The sequence below is a fragment of the Puntigrus tetrazona genome, chromosome 24 (assembly GCF_018831695.1).
Source record: "Puntigrus tetrazona isolate hp1 chromosome 24, ASM1883169v1, whole genome shotgun sequence".
In the NCBI taxonomy this organism is placed as follows: domain Eukaryota; kingdom Metazoa; phylum Chordata; class Actinopteri; order Cypriniformes; family Cyprinidae; genus Puntigrus; species Puntigrus tetrazona.
Window position 1 is genome coordinate 19,949,178 of NC_056722.1, and position 19,378 is coordinate 19,968,555.

At 37.3% G+C, this 19,378-nt stretch overlaps 2 protein-coding genes, 1 long non-coding RNA gene and 1 pseudogene across 6 annotated transcripts in view; 1 reads left to right on the forward strand and 3 right to left on the reverse strand.

Moving 5' to 3' along the window:
• The window catches only part of sh3kbp1 (SH3-domain kinase binding protein 1), a 38,798-nt gene extending 28,362 nt beyond the window's left edge, over positions 1-10,436 (forward strand). For 2 of the 4 annotated variants that reach the window (XM_043226498.1, XM_043226501.1), the window contains exons 7-18: positions 2,473-2,548; positions 2,679-2,773; positions 2,938-3,039; positions 3,428-3,479; positions 4,661-4,732; positions 4,978-5,137; positions 6,064-6,137; positions 6,381-6,490; positions 7,308-7,457; positions 8,175-8,389; positions 8,515-8,578; positions 9,660-10,436. In XM_043226498.1, coding sequence (XP_043082433.1) covers positions 2,473-2,548; positions 2,679-2,773; positions 2,938-3,039; positions 3,428-3,479; positions 4,661-4,732; positions 4,978-5,137; positions 6,064-6,137; positions 6,381-6,490; positions 7,308-7,457; positions 8,175-8,389; positions 8,515-8,578; positions 9,660-9,698 — 1,209 coding nt within the window. In that variant the 3' untranslated portion in view covers positions 9,699-10,436. The remainder of the gene's footprint in view (positions 1-2,472; positions 2,549-2,678; positions 2,774-2,937; positions 3,040-3,427; positions 3,480-4,660; positions 4,733-4,977; positions 5,138-6,063; positions 6,138-6,380; positions 6,491-7,307; positions 7,458-8,174; positions 8,390-8,514; positions 8,579-9,659) is intronic. The other 2 variants (XM_043226499.1, XM_043226500.1) reach the window with 2 other exon arrangements.
• Positions 10,437-10,875: 439 nt separating this feature from the next.
• Positions 10,876-12,539, reverse strand: LOC122329873. The gene is made up of 2 exons (XM_043226503.1): positions 11,120-12,539; positions 10,876-10,922 (listed from the first exon to the last, which is right to left on the reverse strand). Exon 1 carries the CDS (start codon positions 12,500-12,502, stop codon positions 11,678-11,680), a length of 825 nt encoding a protein of 274 aa, XP_043082438.1. The 5' UTR covers positions 12,503-12,539; the 3' UTR covers positions 10,876-10,922; positions 11,120-11,677.
• Positions 12,540-13,070: 531 nt separating this feature from the next.
• On the reverse strand, positions 13,071-14,360 carry LOC122330225 (annotated as a pseudogene).
• Positions 14,361-17,688: 3,328 nt separating this feature from the next.
• Positions 17,689-18,615, reverse strand: LOC122330022. Its single transcript, XR_006247967.1, has 2 exons — positions 17,933-18,615; positions 17,689-17,735 (listed from the first exon to the last, which is right to left on the reverse strand). It is a non-coding gene; the product is annotated as an uncharacterized LOC122330022 (long non-coding RNA).
• Between the last annotated feature and the right edge of the window lie 763 nt (positions 18,616-19,378).

Sequence of the window (19,378 nt, forward strand, 5' to 3'; positions counted from 1 at the left end):
CAAAATTGCAAAATGGTGCAAGCTGGTGAGGTCAAATGGAACGATGTGGCTTAATACTCCTGAAAAACGTATTATATATAGTTGCATGACATGGTTTCAAATGTTATTTAAAGAAACAGGCAGTATGCAGTAGGCAAGTAATCCATTTCAAATATAACATTTGTGCATGCGTGTGTGTGTTCGGGGCGGGTATTCACACAAATAGCTGATCCTGCGCTCTTGGTCACTTAGAAAGGAAGTCATTATCAAAGAGGTGTTTATTGGACGTCTTCCGCACTTTGTGTCACTCAGCCTCTCTTTGTTTAGTCAGAAAGAGAAGGAAATCTGTCCAGATGGTCTCTGTATATTGTTACATAGTCCAGCTTAGTTCTTCTACCTGAGACAATTTTCTATTTCACAAGGCAGGAGATCAATGGAACATGGAAATCTGATGTCATTTACAAGCTGTAGGTTTACCCGTATACAAATTTACCACACCCTGACATGGCTCTCTTTCCATATCCAGCCCCTGCTCCTCTCTTCCTCTCTCTCTCTCTGAGTGGTTTCCTGACTTCAGGGCTGTTTTAAAGCAGAAGTAGGGCTTGTAAGACTGTAAGAGGCTGTCATGACTCAGGGGGGAGTGAACCGTGGTTAGACTGAAAGCTTGTTGGAGGTTCCTGTTGCAGGCAGGACTTGCGCACACAGATGTAGGTATCAACACCAGCCATTTCCGAAGGATTGTTTGGTCGTTTTGCGAAAAGGTAAATATTAACTTAGAACGCTTTAATTATTTTTATCTGTGTCTCTTTCTCTGCCTATTCATCTTTCTATGCTAATGATGTAAAACTGGCTTGTTAAGCGACGGCCGAGATGTGTTTCCTCTTAAGTGGCTGTAACTTGGGCTTTGAGACACAGCATTATGGGTGTTCTGAGAGTGGAAGTCACTGTAGGTTCTTCAGAGATGTCATGAGGCCTTTGAGAAGAGCAGTGAAGCCAGATGTTGTAACGATGTTGCTATTATGTCGTTTAAACATTTTGCTGCCACATGGTGCTTGTTAGTCCGACTCCATCGTGACTGCTCTAAATGAGAGGAAAAAGAAGAGTGGGTGAGTTTTTTTTCCTCAGCGAACACGGCAAATGTGTGTGTTAAAGCCACGTTGGGAGCGCGGGATGTTAAAGAGCTTGTTGTATGTCAGGTTGAATTGATTCCCTGCCATGTTTGTGGAAGGACTGTGGCTCCCCTGCCGGAAAGAGGCCAGATAAACAGAGCCAAAGTACAGTATGCTATTCACACGCATTTGAGTTCACTGGGCTCTTGACAGCTTTTTACAGCCTCAGAAATGTACAGTACTGTGAACAATTATTAAATTGTGTGTCAATTGCTGATTACTATCGAATAAATGCATCCGTGTTTGCAAAAATATTGGAACCCTTATCAGGATCAGTGCTTCTAGTTGCCATTAATTATTGATGACCATTAACAAGACATCATATTATTTTTAATACGAAATTAGTTACTAATGTTTATCTATTAATAGTTAAAAAAATTTATGTGTGTGTGTATATATATGTATATGTAATTTTTTATAAAAATTTTTAAACTATATATGTATACTATGTTTACCTATTTATAGTTTAAGGAATGTGTGTGTATGTGTATATATATATATATATATATGTATATATATATATATATATGTATATATATATATATATATATATATATATATATATATATATATATATATATATATATATATATATATATATATATATATATATATATATATATATATATATGTTTTTTTACTATATATGTATACTATATATACGTATTTATGTCTATATATGTATATTTACACACATGCATACACACACATATTTTTTCAACTATAAATAGGCAAATATAGTAAATAATGTATATATGTTTGTACAACTTTATAAGTAATATGTATGTATGTTTATTTTATGTACAGTATTATGTATGAAATGTCTGATATAAATGTTAGACTTATATTTTTACACTACTGTTCAAAGGTTTACTGTATTTCTGTTTTAAATAAATGCTACTCTATTAAACGTTCTATTCACCAAAGAATATATTTACAAAAATATGAGAAGGAAAACAACTGTTTTCAGCATTGATAATAACATTTTTTAAAATATCAGAATAATCACAAAATAAACAAATCAGAATCAACAAATCGGCATGTTACAATGATTTCTGCTGAACTGTGTGACAATGAAGACTGAAGTAATTATGCTGAAAATTCAGATTTGCATTCAAGGAATAAATTATTACTTAATAAATTACTTAATAAATTAAGTATATTACTATGAAAAACTGTTATATTAAAATTAATGACATTTTACAGTATTACTTACCTTTTTATGTTTTTTTTTTTCTTTTATCTTATTGACACAAAACCTTTTTAAAAGTTTGCTCATAAATTATCAGTGTAGTATTTGACCTAAGTATTTGGTTGTCCTCAGCCTCAAATGGTGAAGAAAGCCGCCCCAGCTGTTGCCCAGGAAACCATGAAGGCAGAACCTGAGAGCAAGGCCAAAGGTAACCGGATTAGATCACACCTGTGCTGTGGATTATTTAAATGCTTAAATTGTTTATGTAGTCAAATTGCATGCAGATACAACAATTGGTTCTTGATGTGGCATTGTGACTGTGAAAATTCAAATTACAGCAAAGGAATTTTGCAAAGTAATTTTCCCGTACGAAGCTCAGAATGAAGATGAGCTGTCAATCAAAGAGGGAGAGATCGTTACCATTGTCAATAAGGTGAGTTTGGTGATTAGAACCCCAAAATTGTGCAAAATGTTTTTTCAAATATATTCTAATTGGCACTTGTGTTTTCAACGTGGTTGAAAAAATTGTCACTCGCATCATGTCTGGCCTTCTTAGAACACAAATAGACTGAAGAAATGTGTTTTTGCTTTGTGTAGGAGTGTGCAGACGCTGGTTGGTGGCTTGGAGAGCTAAATGGCAAACAGGGAGTGTTTCCAGACAATTTTGTGAAGTTATTCATTCCTGAGGTAGAAAAAGAGGTGAGATCTTCTTGTTTGTCTCTCACTGACACACTTCAGCTGTTTCCAGAGGGTTGCTCCCGTCCTTATGACTTGGGCCTCAGTCTCTGAGTGAAGGCAGAGCTGTGGAGGATCACACTCACACTCACACACACACACACACACACACACACACACACACACACACACACACGCTCCCCTCTGCCCTGTACCTTTGACTCCCTCTAAACCCTTTGCCTGATGAAGCAGCATGTCCTTTGATGTTTTAGCGCTGTTTGGCCTGAAGGGATTGTGTTTTTAATAGGACAAATGTGTATGTGTTTTAATATGAGTTGAACTGTGTTTTTATGAGTGCATGTGGGTGTTTTAATAGGAGTACTGTTTATTTTAACTGTGTGTGTGTTTACAGAGACCTAAGAAACCTCCTCCACCTGCAGCACCAACCACTAAACAGATCACAGGTAACAAATTCTACTTCTTTCCTTTTCTTTCAGTGTTTTTTCTTTAATTCCTCTCAGTATGTAAGCTTACATGCCCATCTGTGACTGATTTATTTGCTTACGTATGGTGACCTATGCCAACCTTCAAAAGTTTGAGATATTTTTAAATCTCTCATGCTTATCAAAGTTGCATTTATTTGATTTATTTGAAAAATACAGAACGAAAACAGTAATATTGCAAAATATTATTTCAATTTATAATAATGGTTTATTTTCATATTATATTATAATTTATTAAATAATAAAGATTCTAAATCTGTTAGCTGTCTGCTTAATGATCATTGAGTCTGTTCTGTGTGAGTATGTGTAGGTGCAACTAGATTACCCAAAAAGCTCTTAAATTATAAATAGACCAGAGTTCTTCAAAGCTTCCCTTCAGAGGTTTTGAAACTCTGCCCACATAATCTTCGTACCAAGAAATGGGAGTGAGAGACAAAGAGGGAATGCGGAGATCGCTCAGTAATTCTGTTTGCAATATTGATATATGGAAAATATTGTACTGTGCTTATATACATATATATATGTATGCACACGTGTGTGTGTGTGTGTGTGTGTGTACTTACACATTACTTACACATATATTTTTAAACACTCATTTTGTCATTTTGAAAGCAATTAATTACCATTAATAGATTTGACAGCTATTTCAGCCATGTAAAACAATTATGCAATCATGTTTATTATTATATATATATATATATATATATATATATATATATATAAAATTTTAAAACCTGTTTTCATTTTTATTGCATTGTGGTATAGAGTGTCCTATTTGCTTTAATAACAGCAGAATTCAAGCTGTATCAAAAACAATTTTTCATGTTGCACAACCTTATCTTTATATTCTCCAGCATGACTTTAGATGTTCCCAATCATATCAGCAATAACTGACTATCTGTATTAAGAGCCACTTGATCAATAAATGTATAATATGTATAAATTTAAGTGATCTATAAACAATGCAGAATCCTAAGCATTTTAAGTACATATAAGTATTTTATTCTTCATTTTATATTATAATGTTTGTTTTACAGTTTGTTTTACATTTTGACCTGTTTCTGTGTCTCTTTAGCTTAAAGTGTAAGTAATGAGTCAGCTGTGCCCCATTGAACGCTCATATTATGCGTATTGATCCCTAGACAAAAAGACAGAGGCTAAAAGGGTTCCACCAGAGCGGCCTGAATCTCTCCCACACAGAGCTGAGGAAAAAGGTAGGCAACGTCTCTCTACTGTTTAAGTCTAATTCTTTGACTGTGACCTTTTACTTAAGCAAAACCTATAGCTCTGTGCTGCCCTTTCTCTAAAGGGGCTACTGTTCGTGTGTTTTCAAAGACTTCCTGTTTTTATGAAGTAAACAGATGTTGAAATACCATTTTCCCTCTCTGCTTATACGAACCCACTCTTATTTTTCTATGAACAAACTTGTATGCCCTCTAACAATGATGCTTACGTGTAGGTGAGGAGTCGAAGCTGGGTGAGATTGCAAAGATGTCCATCCCAGTTGTCCTCCCAAAGAAGCCTCTCCCCCCAAAGAATAACAACTCATTGAATCGACCGTCGTCCCTGCCACCCAAACGCCCAGACAGACCCGAGAGACCAGCTGTGCCCAATATACCGTTAGTCTCACATTTAAACCAATACTAGATTACAGAACACACACATTTACAAAGCAGCAAGGTTAATAACCCATTGCATACAACTATAAAAAGATACAAAATACCTACAATAACAGAGAATTATGTATTTTTAAAGTAATTTTTGTGAGGTCTTACTTGGAGCCTTCTCGTTTGATACACGCGATTATAAACTGTACACTGACCTTTAGTGAGTTTTCTTCAAAAGTGCATTTTCATTCATTCATTCATTATTCATAAGCTAAAAGTTTCTAAGGGAATTGAGAGGTAGCAGAGAGAGCAGTTACCTCATAATGTGATCACATAATCACACACAAGTCATTGATTAAATAAACCATGACGCATAACAATATCTTATCAAAGTATCAGATGGTGTAGATAAATGCAGAACAGATTTTATCTGGCACAAGAAAGCTGATATCAGTTAGAGTGATTAACAGATAAATGTACACTAAATATTCATTACCGTATTTTACATTAATGAATCTCAGCATAATGACCAATCAACATTTGTGCATTAACTCCCAATGATTCAGTGGTTTATTTTGTTTTCTTAAGTGATTCATTTATAACCTTTTCAGCAACTATGCAGTCATTCCAGTGAATCAGTGAGTCATCTAGTCTTTGAATAGATTCCTTTAGAATCATCCGAACAGCATCTTTGCAGAAAATTTATTAATTTGGGACCCAACCAAATGACCTCTGTGCAGTGAATCAATGAATCATTTATTTTCACTGGATTTATTAAAAACCATCAAAACGACTCGTTTGCAGCGATTCCAATTAGTCAGTGAAATATTTCATTTTGAATAGATTCATTTAAAACCTTATGAATGAACCTAGAATGAATCTGACTTTGTTTTCAGGTTTTCACAAAACTCATTCTGGTTTAAATCTCTTTCGTACAGGTGTGACAGCCCGAAGTCTGAAGGAAGTGGTGTAGCAGCTGACCGAGGCTCTGCAGACAAATCCGGAGATATCGGTGAGTCCCTGTCCAGAGCTGTCTATCAATCCACAATAACACTGTCATGACTAATAAGACTTCTAATAATCCATATCTAATCAGATTACAACAGCTCTCTGTCTATCATACGTCATTCATTTCCATTGTGGAGATGTGCGATTACAGTCCGGCGTTTTTTTTCTGTGTTTGTGATTCATATGCATGTGATATATATGTGGTCCTGTGTGTTTATGTTTGTAATTGTGTGACACTCGGCTGAAGATGTAGAAGACTTCGACTCCGTCGTGTCATCCACAGAGAAGCTGAACCACCCGACTGCATCACGGCCCCGTGTGACGGACCGACGGCCACGATCACAGATCTTCACGTCTGTGAGTACACCAGATACCTTTTTTTATCTTACTTATTTTTAATCTCTTATTTATTTATTAATTTTTTTAAAGATTTAATAATTGTTTAAAAATTTGTTGCATTTTTGCTATTTTATATATATATATATATATATATATATATATATATATATATATATATATATATATATATATATATATATATATATTAGTGAAACTTTATATTTATATTAAGTACATTTTTCTGGTTGACTAGTAGTTAATTTTAATTGTTCACCATTTATTAATAAACCATATAAATCATAATATTAAGCCTTATACTGCCTATATAACATGTTAAAAGTAGACATATTACATGTTATATATATTTATTAATGTCTTGTAAATATTAATTAATGTAGTTAAACTAAGTGAAAATGTTGTTGTTTTCTTTTTTTATTTAAGTGTTAACTATATAAGTCAGCATTTGAGGTGGGAAAAAAGTTGTCCTAAAACCAAAACAATACCTTTTTTTGTCTCAGGACAACTTTGAACTACTTTAATCCACTTCAAATGTTGACTACTGTATAATAACCCTACCACACAACATAAACATGCTTGTTTGTTATTATTTCAACCAATTGAAATGTCGAGTCGATCACGGTTTGGTTGTTTTCACACCTATCAGATGCAATCAGCTGACGATGTTTAATAATATGTGAGCCTTCAGGTGTTCTGCATAAATCCGTCAGATGTGATTGTGCTCTTTGCTACGTGTGAATGTCACATGGGCTTGCCCTGCTTCGCCTGTCTGTGGGTTATCTGGTCACGATAGTTTAAAAATCTCTCTCCTCCTTAGTCCTCTCTCTCTAGTCCTGACCTCCTGGACTCCCCATCTCCAGAGGAGGAGAGGAGAGAAAAGGAGATGGGAAAGGAGGAGCAGGACTCATTCACTCCCAAAAGTCTTGACAACTCCAGGAAGATGCCCAAGGCAGTGCCAGTCATAACAGTAAGCCCCGCCCCATCCCAGTCACCCCACCCCCTGACACCCTCCCTTTCTTTTGCATGCACATACCTGTCCCTCCACAAGGGAGCGCCTTAGTCAAGCGTTATATGTACAGTGACACATAAAGGTATTACGTTTGGATACTTAAGTCACACTTTATAAAGTGTGTCTTAAAGCGATAGTTCACCTAAAAATAAAAGTTGTATGTTTTACTCAGCCTTGTCATTTCAAACATGTATGACATTCTTTGACAAGCTTGACTTAGAATAATTAAGAGTATGATTATAAACGCAGCAAAGTTATGTTAAATGTCTCGGACAACGTCTGTAATCTCATTGAACCAAAAACCTTTAGGCCGATTAAAAACCACAAGTGCTCAGGTTTTTGCCTGGAAATAGTCCCTGCAGCACTCTGTGTTGTTTTGACTGTCAATGGACAGCGGTTCTTCAAAGTGTGTTATTTTGTATATCACAGTAAAAAGAAAGTCGTATAGATTTAGAATGATGTAAGCATGAGTAAATCATTTTTATGAGTTTACATTTTTTGGCGAACTATCCCTTTAAGTGTCCAAATAGTTTATGGTGCCACTTTACTGTATACACACACACACACACACACACACACACAGAGACTGGGGCCCTGTGGAACGGCCTGGAAAATAAACAGAGTAAATGTTATTGATATGCTCTTGTTCTAATATCTCGTGGGGGTTTTCCACAGGCTCCTGAAAAATCATCTTTGCCTCCTAAGCCCAGTGCCCCTCTATCATCTTCCGGAGGGGCTTCTCTCCACCAGGGCAGCGCTGGTCTGCGGCCCCATTCCCCTTCTGTTGACCCCCGAGTGAAGAACGAACAGGGTACCGCCACGCTTGAGGAGCTCAGAGCACAATTACGAGACCTGAAAGGAACTGTGGAGCTCATGAAGAGCCAGCACAAGTATGAACTGGCGGGAATGGGGGTTAGACGAAAGAGAGATAGTAGTGGAGGGAGGTTTAGAAGGAAATTAGATATGGGAAGAACTTCAATGAAATGTGTGTTAAGTCTCAAATTTGTTTTCTCAGACAAGAAATCAAACAGCTGGTGAGCGAACTGGATGAAGAGAAGAGGATTCGTATATCACTGCAGGTAAGGAGGCATGATAGTAATCATAAATGTAGCTCTAAACATTTGCAACACTTTTGTGAAGTAATTACAACAGTCTTAACCAGACAAATATGTGTTGTTGTTATTATTATTAAAAAAAAAGGTGTTATTATAGATATTTTTATTTATTTTAATACTTAATATTTGTATTTATAATTTTAATGTTTTAATTTAATAATAAAGTAATTCATTCATATTTTGAGATATGCTAAAATGATGAACAATGTTTTTATACATTTTATTTATAATATATATATACATTTAAAAGTAGTGTAAAATTAAATTCAGCAATTGTTTATATTTAAAAAAGAATATTCTGAATTCTTAGACCATCATTTAAAAGATTGGAGTACTTTCAAATACATTACATTACAAGTACTTTTTTAAATTTGTTTACTAATTTAAAAAGTCTTGGTCTTTATGACATTTTTTTCATCACTAAAATATTCAGAATTTTTTTAAATATTGATAATAATAATAATATTAAATGTTTCTTGAGCAGCAAAACTCATACACAGAATGTTTTCTGAAGTGATGCTGAAAATTCAGCTTTGCTATCAAATAAATAAATGGCATTTTAAAATATTCAAATAGAAAGCAGTTCATTTAAAGTGCAATAATACTTCATGATATTACTGTTTGCACTGTATTATTTGATCGAATAAATTTAGCCTTGGTGCCAGATTTACTAAACAGGGAGAGAGCGCAATTCCAAAACAGCAAGGCATTCTTTTTGGGTGTTAAATAATGGAGCAAATACCAGTAATTTGAAAGGAAAGAAAGTTGTATTGCTTGATTCATTTTAAAACTCTTTTCCCATAAATATAGTGCTGAAAGGGACACTTCCACAAATGCATATCGAGTTGTTCAGACTCAAAAATAACTCTTCATGCCTTTCAGCACTAATTCTTAAAGTAAATCCTGACAGGACTATTTTAACGCCAAAAGGTTTGTGCAGTTAGTAAATCTGGCCCATGGTCTCTTGATTCTTCATCATCAAACAATCTTGCTGATATGCAATGTTAAGTATGGCCGTCTTTAACAGGCTCTGTCTTTGTTTTAGATGGATGTGGAGCAGATTAAGAAATCCCTGTCTAAATGAACTCAACCATGCTGGATGTATGAGATCAAGGGTCAGGCTGAGGGTCCACACCACAGCCCAGTTAGATTGTGCCAAAAAAAGAACAATGTATCAGAACAATTGCTTAAAGAAAACAACTGTTTACCCCCCATTCACTTGTACACTTTCTGCTTTTGTTTGTTTTTTTAAGAAGCTTTTTTTTTTTTTTTTTTTTTGCGTGTTATGCTCAGACTGGCCGTTGACTCACAGACCCGTCGCCCAGGTGTGGCCTTACTGTGGGTCATGTGATTAAAGGGTGGTGATGACCCACACCTGGAGACGTGGGGATTAGCTGGTCTCCTGCACAACTGTGACACAGTTACCCCATCATCACCCTCTCTGGTACTGTCTCTGAACGCTTGTCAGAGAACACATCAAATGAAGGAGAAACCAGTGCGTTTTACTTAAATACTCTTCACCTTAAGTTCTTTTCTTTTGACTTGGAGGCCTTCAGTTATTTTCTTTATATGCAAAGGTGCGTTTAATTTCACACCCCATGCGATTTCCACAGCAACCCCACATTGAGGCCTTGTTTATTTGGAGCTTTCCAAACTCTTCTGTCTTTCCTATTTCTTTTATGTTGGTGATGACAATGAGAAAACTCACGTTTTGTTTTCTTGACTCAGTTATTTCTTTGAAATCTTCTATATATTCTTTTATATTTTAATGTACTAAATGCAATTATGTGTGCAGATTTTATTAAAAAAGATTTCAAAAATTGTTGCAATGGTCTTTTGTTTATTCTAGATGCTTATGAACCTTTTTAATGTGATTCTCACACACACACACACACACACACACACACACACACAAAGTTAGTTCTATTATTGTTGTAATTATTATTATTTTAACCTTTTCAGTACTCTCAACTTTTGTTGAAATTTATATTGTATTATATAATAATAATATAATAATATTGTGAAGCAATACTATATCCTCTCTCTCTCTCTCTCTCTCTCTCTCTCTCTCTCTCTCTCTCTCTCTCTCTCTCTATCTCTCTCTCTCTCTCTCTCTCTCTCTCTATATATATATATATATATATATATAGGTTACTGTTATGCAACATTTTAAAGGTCATGTATTTGTAATGTGTTTTATGAGATGAAGGTCATTGTAACAGCCCGGTTGATAAGTAAAGGATTTGACTCAATCACTGATGTTGTGTTGCCTTCCTTTTGTGTTTTTATTGTCACAACACCGTAAGAGCTAAAGTAGAAAAATAAACAATATAGAATCTACAATGAATTCACATTCATATAAATGAAACAAAGTAATTACTCAAAACTACACAACTAATACTAACAATTAACTTAAACTACGTAAAGCTGCTCAAATTTAATAAAGCAAACACATAAAACACAATACGACATGTAATTTACGTATATATTAGTGAAATGCTCTACCTTGTTCTCCCTTTCAACCAGGTGTTAAAATATCAAAGTTAAAATAAAACAAAACGATGCTAATTTCCTTTTTACTTTTTTAAAGTGTTCTTAATTATTTATGTTAACTTTGTTCCGTCTCCGTTTCTGTACGCGTGCTCTCCTTCTCTGCGATCTCCGCGGTCTCTGTTTCCGTGTTTTAGCGAGCGCCGCGCCTTTTTTCCTGCAAGCCGTCTTTCAAAATAAAAGTCTCCATCGGATAAACAACTTAAAGAGTGCAAAGAAGCATTTCAAAACATCACAAACATATAATTATTATCTAGAAAATACCTAACTAATATCAAAATAACATATAAACGCAGGAAATTAACTCAAATAATCAGAGGGTTATTTATACTCCCACCAATCAAGAGTAATTTTTTTTTTTGTAACATTTAAAGAACAAATTACAAATGATTTTCAATTAAAGATGACCTTCTGCTCAAAAGCATGCACATAAAGTGTTCATACTAAAGTAAATTAATTCTGGAATGTAAGTCATATGAAGAAAAGGATACACTTGGTTGCTCTTAGAATTAGCTAGACTGTTTCTAGCAACAGGACCAGCTTCTGTACTGGGCGTTCAATGACAGACAGCTTGTTCAGGCGACGACCATCCTTTTCTAGATTCCGGTCACCAAAGCATATCTTGACTCTTCTCACAAGCCCGTCTTTATCTGTAGTAGTCTCCGTTACTCTGGCCAGTCGCCACTCATTTCTGGGCAGATCAGTCTTTTCCATGACAATGTCTCCTACTTGCAGATTTCTCTTTGCTGTGTGCCAGCACTGTCTAGTGGCAATGTTGGACAGATATTCTTTACGCCAACGACTCCAAAATTGCTCTGCAAGGTACTGAACATGACGCCACCTCTTCCTTGCATAGATGTCTTCTCTAATAAATCTGCCGGGTGGTGGCAATGCTGGGATGCACTTCATTGTAAGCAGGTTATTAGGTGTGAGAGGTGCAAGGCTGTTTGGGTCATTTAAGTTATCAACTGAGAGTGGTCTGCTGTTTACGATTGCCATAGCTTCATAAAAGAATGTCCGCAGTGAAGCATCGTCCAGTCTTCCAGAAGAGAGTGAGAGAGTTGAGCGAAGAACATTCCTCACTGTTCTGATTTGCCTCTCCCATACCCCACCAGTATGACTTGCATGGGGTGCATTTAGGACAAAGTCGCACTGCTTCTCAGCTAAGAACACAGTCAGTCGATCAGCATCAATCTCCTTAAGAGCATTTTTCAGCTCATTCTTGGCTCCTACAAAGTTGGTGCCTTGGTCACATTTAATTTGGCGCACTGCTCCACGCAATGCAATAAAACAGCGCAAACCATTGATGAAAGCATCGGTAGACATATTGTCCAGCATTTCGATATGAATAGCTCTAGAGCTGAAACATGTGAAGATGAGGTCGTGATCTTTTATTCTCCTTCGACCCTGTTTAGTGATAAAGGGTCCAAAGCAGTCCATACCACAATATGTGAATGGTGGGGATGGATTTGTACGCTCTGGTGGGAGATTGGCCATTCTTTGTTCTTCGGTTGGTCTTCTGAGCTTCCTACATGTCACACAGTGATGCACATGGGATGCTACTGCTCTGTTCATTCCTGGAATCCAGTATCCTTGTGATCTGATCTCATTAACTGTGAGACCCTTTCCTTGGTGCTTGACATTCTCATGACAGTGAGAGATGATCATCTTTGTTATGTGGTGATCTTTAGGAATGATCACTGGGTGTTTGATTAAGCTAGGTAAAGACGCATCGCAGAGCCTTCCTCCCACCTTGAGTACTCCTTCTTGATCTAGGAAGGCATCAAGACGGTACAACCTGCTGCTAGGTGACAGCTGAGCCCCTTTCTCAGTAATTTGATTTCCTCTGGAAAGTTGTTTCTTTGTAAATCTTTAACAATTAAGCATTTTGCATCTTCTCGCTCAGCTACAGTACTGTAACTGTTGGATTTGTCTCCTTTTGCTCTGCGAATGAGGCGAGCCACAGCTTGACAACTCCAGACCATGAAGACAGCTTTGACAAGCGATCTGAGAGACAGACTTCTGTTGTATGTGAAATCAGTGTCTGAGCCTGTCTGACTTCAGGATCTCCAATCGTTAGTGCTATGTCAATATTTGCCACAGGAGGTTTATCCTTCTTCCACAGGAAATCTGGCCCTGTCAACCAATTGGATGTTAGAATCTCATTAGTGTTTAAACCTCTTGATGCATGGTCAGCAGGGTTTTCATTAGTGGGAACATATTTCCACTGTTGAGGAGTAGTGCTGAGATGTATCTTCTGCACTCTGTTCGCTACAAATGTGTGAAAGCGACGTGCTTCGTTGTTAATGTATCCCAACACCACTTGAGAGTCAGTCCAGAAGTGCTCTTCTATGTCCGCATAATCCAGCTCCTGTTTAAGCATATTGCTCATGGCAACTGAGATGACAGCAGCTGTCAGTTCAAGCCTCGGAATAGTCTGGACCTTGATGGGAGCAACTCTGGATTTACCAATGACCAGGGCACAATGTATGTTTCCTTCTTCACTTATTGATCTCAAATAGGTACACTGGCCATATCCGCTGTTGCTCGATCAGAGAAGTGATGCAGCTCCCCTTTGACAACCTTTCCAAAGTTTGCAGGCACATAGCAGCGGATATGCAGATTTTTTCCAAGTTCAAGAGATCAGCTTTCCAATGCTCCCAACTTGACTGCAATTCTTTAGGAAGGGGGTCATCCCAACCAGTTCCGTTTCTGCACATTTCCTGAAGCACCAATTTTCCACTGAGCAGGAAAGGAGCAATAAAGCCTAGGGGATCATACAGAGACGCAACTGTGGATAGTATGCCACGACGTGTTGCTGGCTGGTCTTTGAGGTCAACAGAGAATCTGAAGTTGTCAGAATCAACATGCCAGTGGATCCCTAAAGCTCTCTCTAAAGGCATGTCATCAAAGTTGAGTTCAAGCGTCTTTACTCCAGTTGCTCGTTCCGAAGTTGGAATGCTATTCAGTACAACTTTGTCATTTGAAATGAATTTGTGCAGTCTAAGACCACCTAAGGCACACAGTTGACGAGCTTCTCTTGCTACCTGGATAGCTTCTTCTGTGTTGGCTACACTGATGACACCGTCATCTACATAAAAGTCTGTTGTGATGAATTTTGAGCCAAGAGGATACATACACTCATTCTCTTTAGCCAAATGTTTCAGACCATAGTTGGCGCATCCAGGTGATGAGGTTGCACCAAAAGATGGACCTTCATTCGATATTCTTGTGGCTGTGAAGCCAAGTCACCATTTTTCCACCAGAGAAATCGGAGGTAGTTTCGATCCGCTTCTTCTACATGAAATTGGTGAAACATCCGTTCAACATCGCACATAAGGGCCACGGGATGTTTTCTGAATCGTACGAGAACACCAGTCAGATTATTCATTAAATCTGGGCCTTGGAGTAAGTGGTCATTGAGACTGGTTCCCTGGTACTTGGCATGGAGCAGTCAGAAGACAACACGGAGCTTGTCTGGCTTCTTAGGGTGAAACACCCCATGATGAGGGACATACCAATTCTCACCATCCTTTCCTTCATTGTGCACTTCTTCTGCATCACCCCTTTCCATGACTTCTTCCATAAACTTCACATAGTGTTCCATGTATTTTTCATCTTTTAGCAATTTCCTTTTAAGATGATTGAGTCTTACGATGGCTAGCTGCTTATTGTTAAGTAAATAGGGTCTCCTTTTGAAGGGCAGAGGCATCTCGTAATGCCCGTCTTCATTCTTCCTTATGCCTTGTTGCAGTTTGGTCAAGAAGAGGATGTCATCCTGTGAAACAGTTTTATCATCTTTGCCAGCATCTTTGAAATCAGACTCCAATACTTTTATTACATCTGCTGGGGTCACTGGAGGGAGCTCTTTAGTGCTGACTCTGTGACAAATGGTGTTGAAGCTTTGTGATTCATGGTGTGAAGACAGTCGACCAACAATGCTCCATCCTAGGTCTGTATAGACTGCGTAAGGTTCATCGTCTCCTCCTAGAATTACCTGTTTTGGTGCTAAAGCCTTTGGACAGCTGTAGCCTATGAGGAGACCAACCTCACAATCCTGCAGAGGTGGAATTTTGTCAACCAGTGAAGAGAGATGCTTCCAATGTCGTGCTGTGTCACAAGTAGGGATGTGAGTATGGTTCACTGGAATGGAGTCTTTAGTGTAAGCAGGGGGCAGGTTGAGGATAACAGAAGAGCTGTAGCCTCTTACTTTGAGACCTGATACCTTTTGACTTGGCATGATAACATCCTTTGCGGTCATGGTTGTCAACTTCAGTCTCACAGGACAGGAGTCAGCTTGTAACTTGTTGCTCAGCTCTCGGTCAACAAACACAGTATCACTCTGGGTGTCAAGCAGAGCATAAACAAGCCTTTCACAGCCTGGATTCCTCTCCGTTGATACCCACACTGGCACGATCATGGAAGTGTTTGTGGATGGCTCATCATTCTCTACTTTGTGAGATGTAGCAGTTGCCGTCTCAGTGTCACCTTGGTTTGAGATTGGTGCAGTGTTGACTTTCTTTCCATAATTTTCATCATGTAGACACATTGGATGTCTACGTCTACAGATGTCACAGGATAGACGGTGACGGCAGTCTTTTGCGCTGTGGCCTGGTTTCATGCAACCATAGCAGAGTTTGTTCTCCTTCACATAATTTCGTCTATCTTCTAATGATTTTGACAGAAATTTAGGACAGCTATGAATGTTATGCTTACTGTCTGCAAAAGAAACACCTTTTGTAATTTCCTTTAGTGGGCCTTTGTTCATTTTCATCATTTTGTTTATCTTCCATGGCTGTTTGAGTATGAAAGACATTAGCCCTGTTTCTTTTACTGTCCGTAAGGTTCCGTTTTTCCAAAGTTGGTTCAGAGGCACGAAGAGCGCTGAAGGAGGTGACAGGATTACAATTAATCTCTGCTTCCATTGACATGAAGGTCACAAAATCGATAAACTTTGGAAAGTCGTGAGTCTCAATCAGTGTCTCTGTTACCCGACGGTTCCAACGTGCTGCTGCCCAGTCTGGTAATTTGTGTACAAGTTTCTGATTTTCATCACAGTCATTTAGTATTTCAAGCCCTTTGACATGAGGCATAGCTTGCTGACATGCATTCAAGAAGTCAGAGAAATCTCTGAAACCTTCAGCATCCCTAGGCTGAATCCTAGGCCATTTGGCTAGCTTTTCCCTGAATGCCTTCTGTATGACAAATGACTGCCCATACCGTTGGTTCAGCTTGTTCCATGCATCATTATAAGCCTCATTATCATTTCTGTAAAAGATACCACCCAGACATTTACGAGCAGGTCCATCAACATACCTTTTAAATAGTGCAGTTTGTCAGTAGAAGAAATGGCCTTTCCATCAATGAGCGACACAAATGCAGCTTTTCACTCAATGAACTGGAGAGGATCACCACTGAACACAGATGGTTCTGCAGTAGGCAGCCTGTTCAGAGCTATGCTATCTTGAACAGCTTGAGCGAGATATGATATATCAGATTTTGGAGGTGAGGATGTTGCTGCAATGTTGGTGGAATTTTGGAGAGGAGATGAGTGCTGATGTGGCACTACACTTACATCCCGCTGTTCCTTCCTATTTGAGTCTGAAGAATGAATGCCGTTTTCCAGCGCCATTTCTTGATCATAGGCCTGCAGTCTGGCTCTAGCTGCTTTTAGATCCTTCTCTCCCTTTAGTTTTTCCAGTTCACACTTCTGAGCCTCGATCTCTTGTATCATTGAGTATTCTGCTTCTTTGACTGCTAATTCAGCTGCTGCTTCTGCCCGCTTAGCTGCTATGGACATAACTGTAGACTTTGATGATGTGGGGCGTGAGACTGTGGATCCGTAGACAGAACGTGCATAATCACGCTGCAGTAACTCACGAAGACTGTGTTTCACATTTTCTCGGTCAAAGTCCTCAAGGCCCGCCATTCTGTCAAAAATGATCTTGAAATATCTTTTGTTACAGCTTCACAAGTATCGATTCTACGTCTAGTGTCACTGGATGGAGCGATGTAGTCTCTAATTTCTAGGTAGACCTGCATAACATCATCTCTTCCTTTCTCTAGTGTATTAATAAGCGCTATGAGCTGGCTTTCATGAACATCTGTCTTTAGCTGTTCCCTTGTGCTGCGAGCCAGGTCTTTCCATTGTTCGTACAACTGATTCAATCCTTTTCCCTTTTCAGGGCCTCCTCTCTTTATACGCACGCATCTTCTCTGTAGGGTTCCGTTGTCGATCAGAACGGTGAAGCTCCTCTTTTTCTGTTCCATTATGAGGGTTTTCAACCTGCTGGTCTGGATCTTTATTTTCAGAAACATCCATTTTTTTATTTTTATTTTTACAGGACAATCACAGACTCACATCAACTCCTTTGGTTATCATTAGACAGCTTTCCGTTGTGAGGTAAGACTCCTGAGGTGAAGCAGTAGATTTTCTACGTAAAGCACTTACTCTTCAGAGTAAAGGCAAGCTCTTACTGTAACAGCCCGGTTGATAAGTAAAGGATTTGACTCAATCACTGATGTTGTGTTGCCTTCCTTTTGTGTTTTTATTGTCACAACACCGTAAGAGCTAAAGTAGAAAAATAAACAATATAGAATCTACAATGAATTCACATTCATATAAATGAAACAAAGTAATTACTCAAAACTACACAACTAATACTAACAATTAACTTAAACTACGTAAAGCTGCTCAAATTTAATAAAGCAAACACATAAAACACAATACGACATGTAATTTACGTATATATTAGTGAAATGCTCTACCTTGTTCTCCCTTTCAACCAGGTGTTAAAATATCAAAGTTAAAATAAAACAAAACGATGCTAATTTCCTTTTTACTTTTTTAAAGTGTTCTTAATTATTTATGTTAACTTTGTTCCGTCTCCGTTTCTGTACGCGTGCTCTCCTTCTCTGCGATCTCCGCGGTCTCTGTTTCCGTGTTTTAGCGAGCGCCGCGCCTTTTTTCCTGCAAGCCGTCTTTCAAAATAAAAGTCTCCATCGGATAAACAACTTAAAGAGTGCAAAGAAGCATTTCAAAACATCACAAACATATAATTATTATCTAGAAAATACCTAACTAATATCAAAATAACATATAAACGCAGGAAATTAACTCAAATAATCAGAGGGTTATTTATAGTCATTTTAAGTTCAGCTCCTAGAGAGAGCAAGATCAAACACCTCACGCTGCTCAGAAACACACAAACATTCAGTCCAGAAGTACACAGTCTACAGCTAGTGTGCATATGGACCCCTCTTTCTCTCTCTCTCTCTCTAACACATTTGAGACATTCACTGATATCATTCCATAGGCATCCGCTGCTCTTTATGGTATTTGATTTGGTAATTGAGGATCAGGTCTCCTGGGTGCTGTCCAGTGAGGCCTGCAGATGTCTGGGTCTCCAAGGACATTCACATCACTAATGATCTCCATGACCAAATGAAGACCAGAGCTTCTGAGTGCTCTGAGGAGGTAAAACCTCAGATGTGAACCCACCTTAAATGTGAATGAGTCATTAAAAAAATAATTATAAAAAGTTAAAATAGGATATTTGCAGACAAAATAATTGGAAACACTGATATTTTATTCCTTATATATATAAATATATCTATCTATCTATATATATATATATATATATATATATATATATATATATATATATATATATATATATATATATGCATATATACATGCATATAAGGAATAAAATATATATAAAATAAAATATAAGTAAAAATAAAATAAGTATATATATACACACACACACACACACACACTTATTGTATAAAAGAGTTTGAGGAAGTACTGCTTGTAATAGCTGGCATTACACCACAACCACACAGGAGCTGAGATCTGAGAAACCAGTTTTATCAAGTCATTTCAGCCTGTGACGCCAGTTTGTTGACCGCATGTCTGAAGAAACAAATCCTGTGTTGTAATTAATATATTTTTTTCTCAATTTGTGTGAGTTACGGGATGCATTATTCACATGACCTCATATGTGTTGTCTGCCTTTTGACATTTTTTTTTACTTTTTTTAATTTATATATATATATATATATATATATATATATATATATATATATATATATATATATATATATATATATATATATATATATTATAGTAGTAGTAGGTCTATCTGTCAATGTCAAATGGTATGATCTCATCTTTTTATATATATTATATAAATACACTAAATGCATTTG

Bases quoted from the DNA above. Each gene is read 5' to 3' on its own strand.
- LOC122329873 (XM_043226503.1), bottom strand. From the start codon at position 12,502: ATGCTGGACAATATGTCTACCGATGCTTTCATCAATGGTTTGCGCTGT.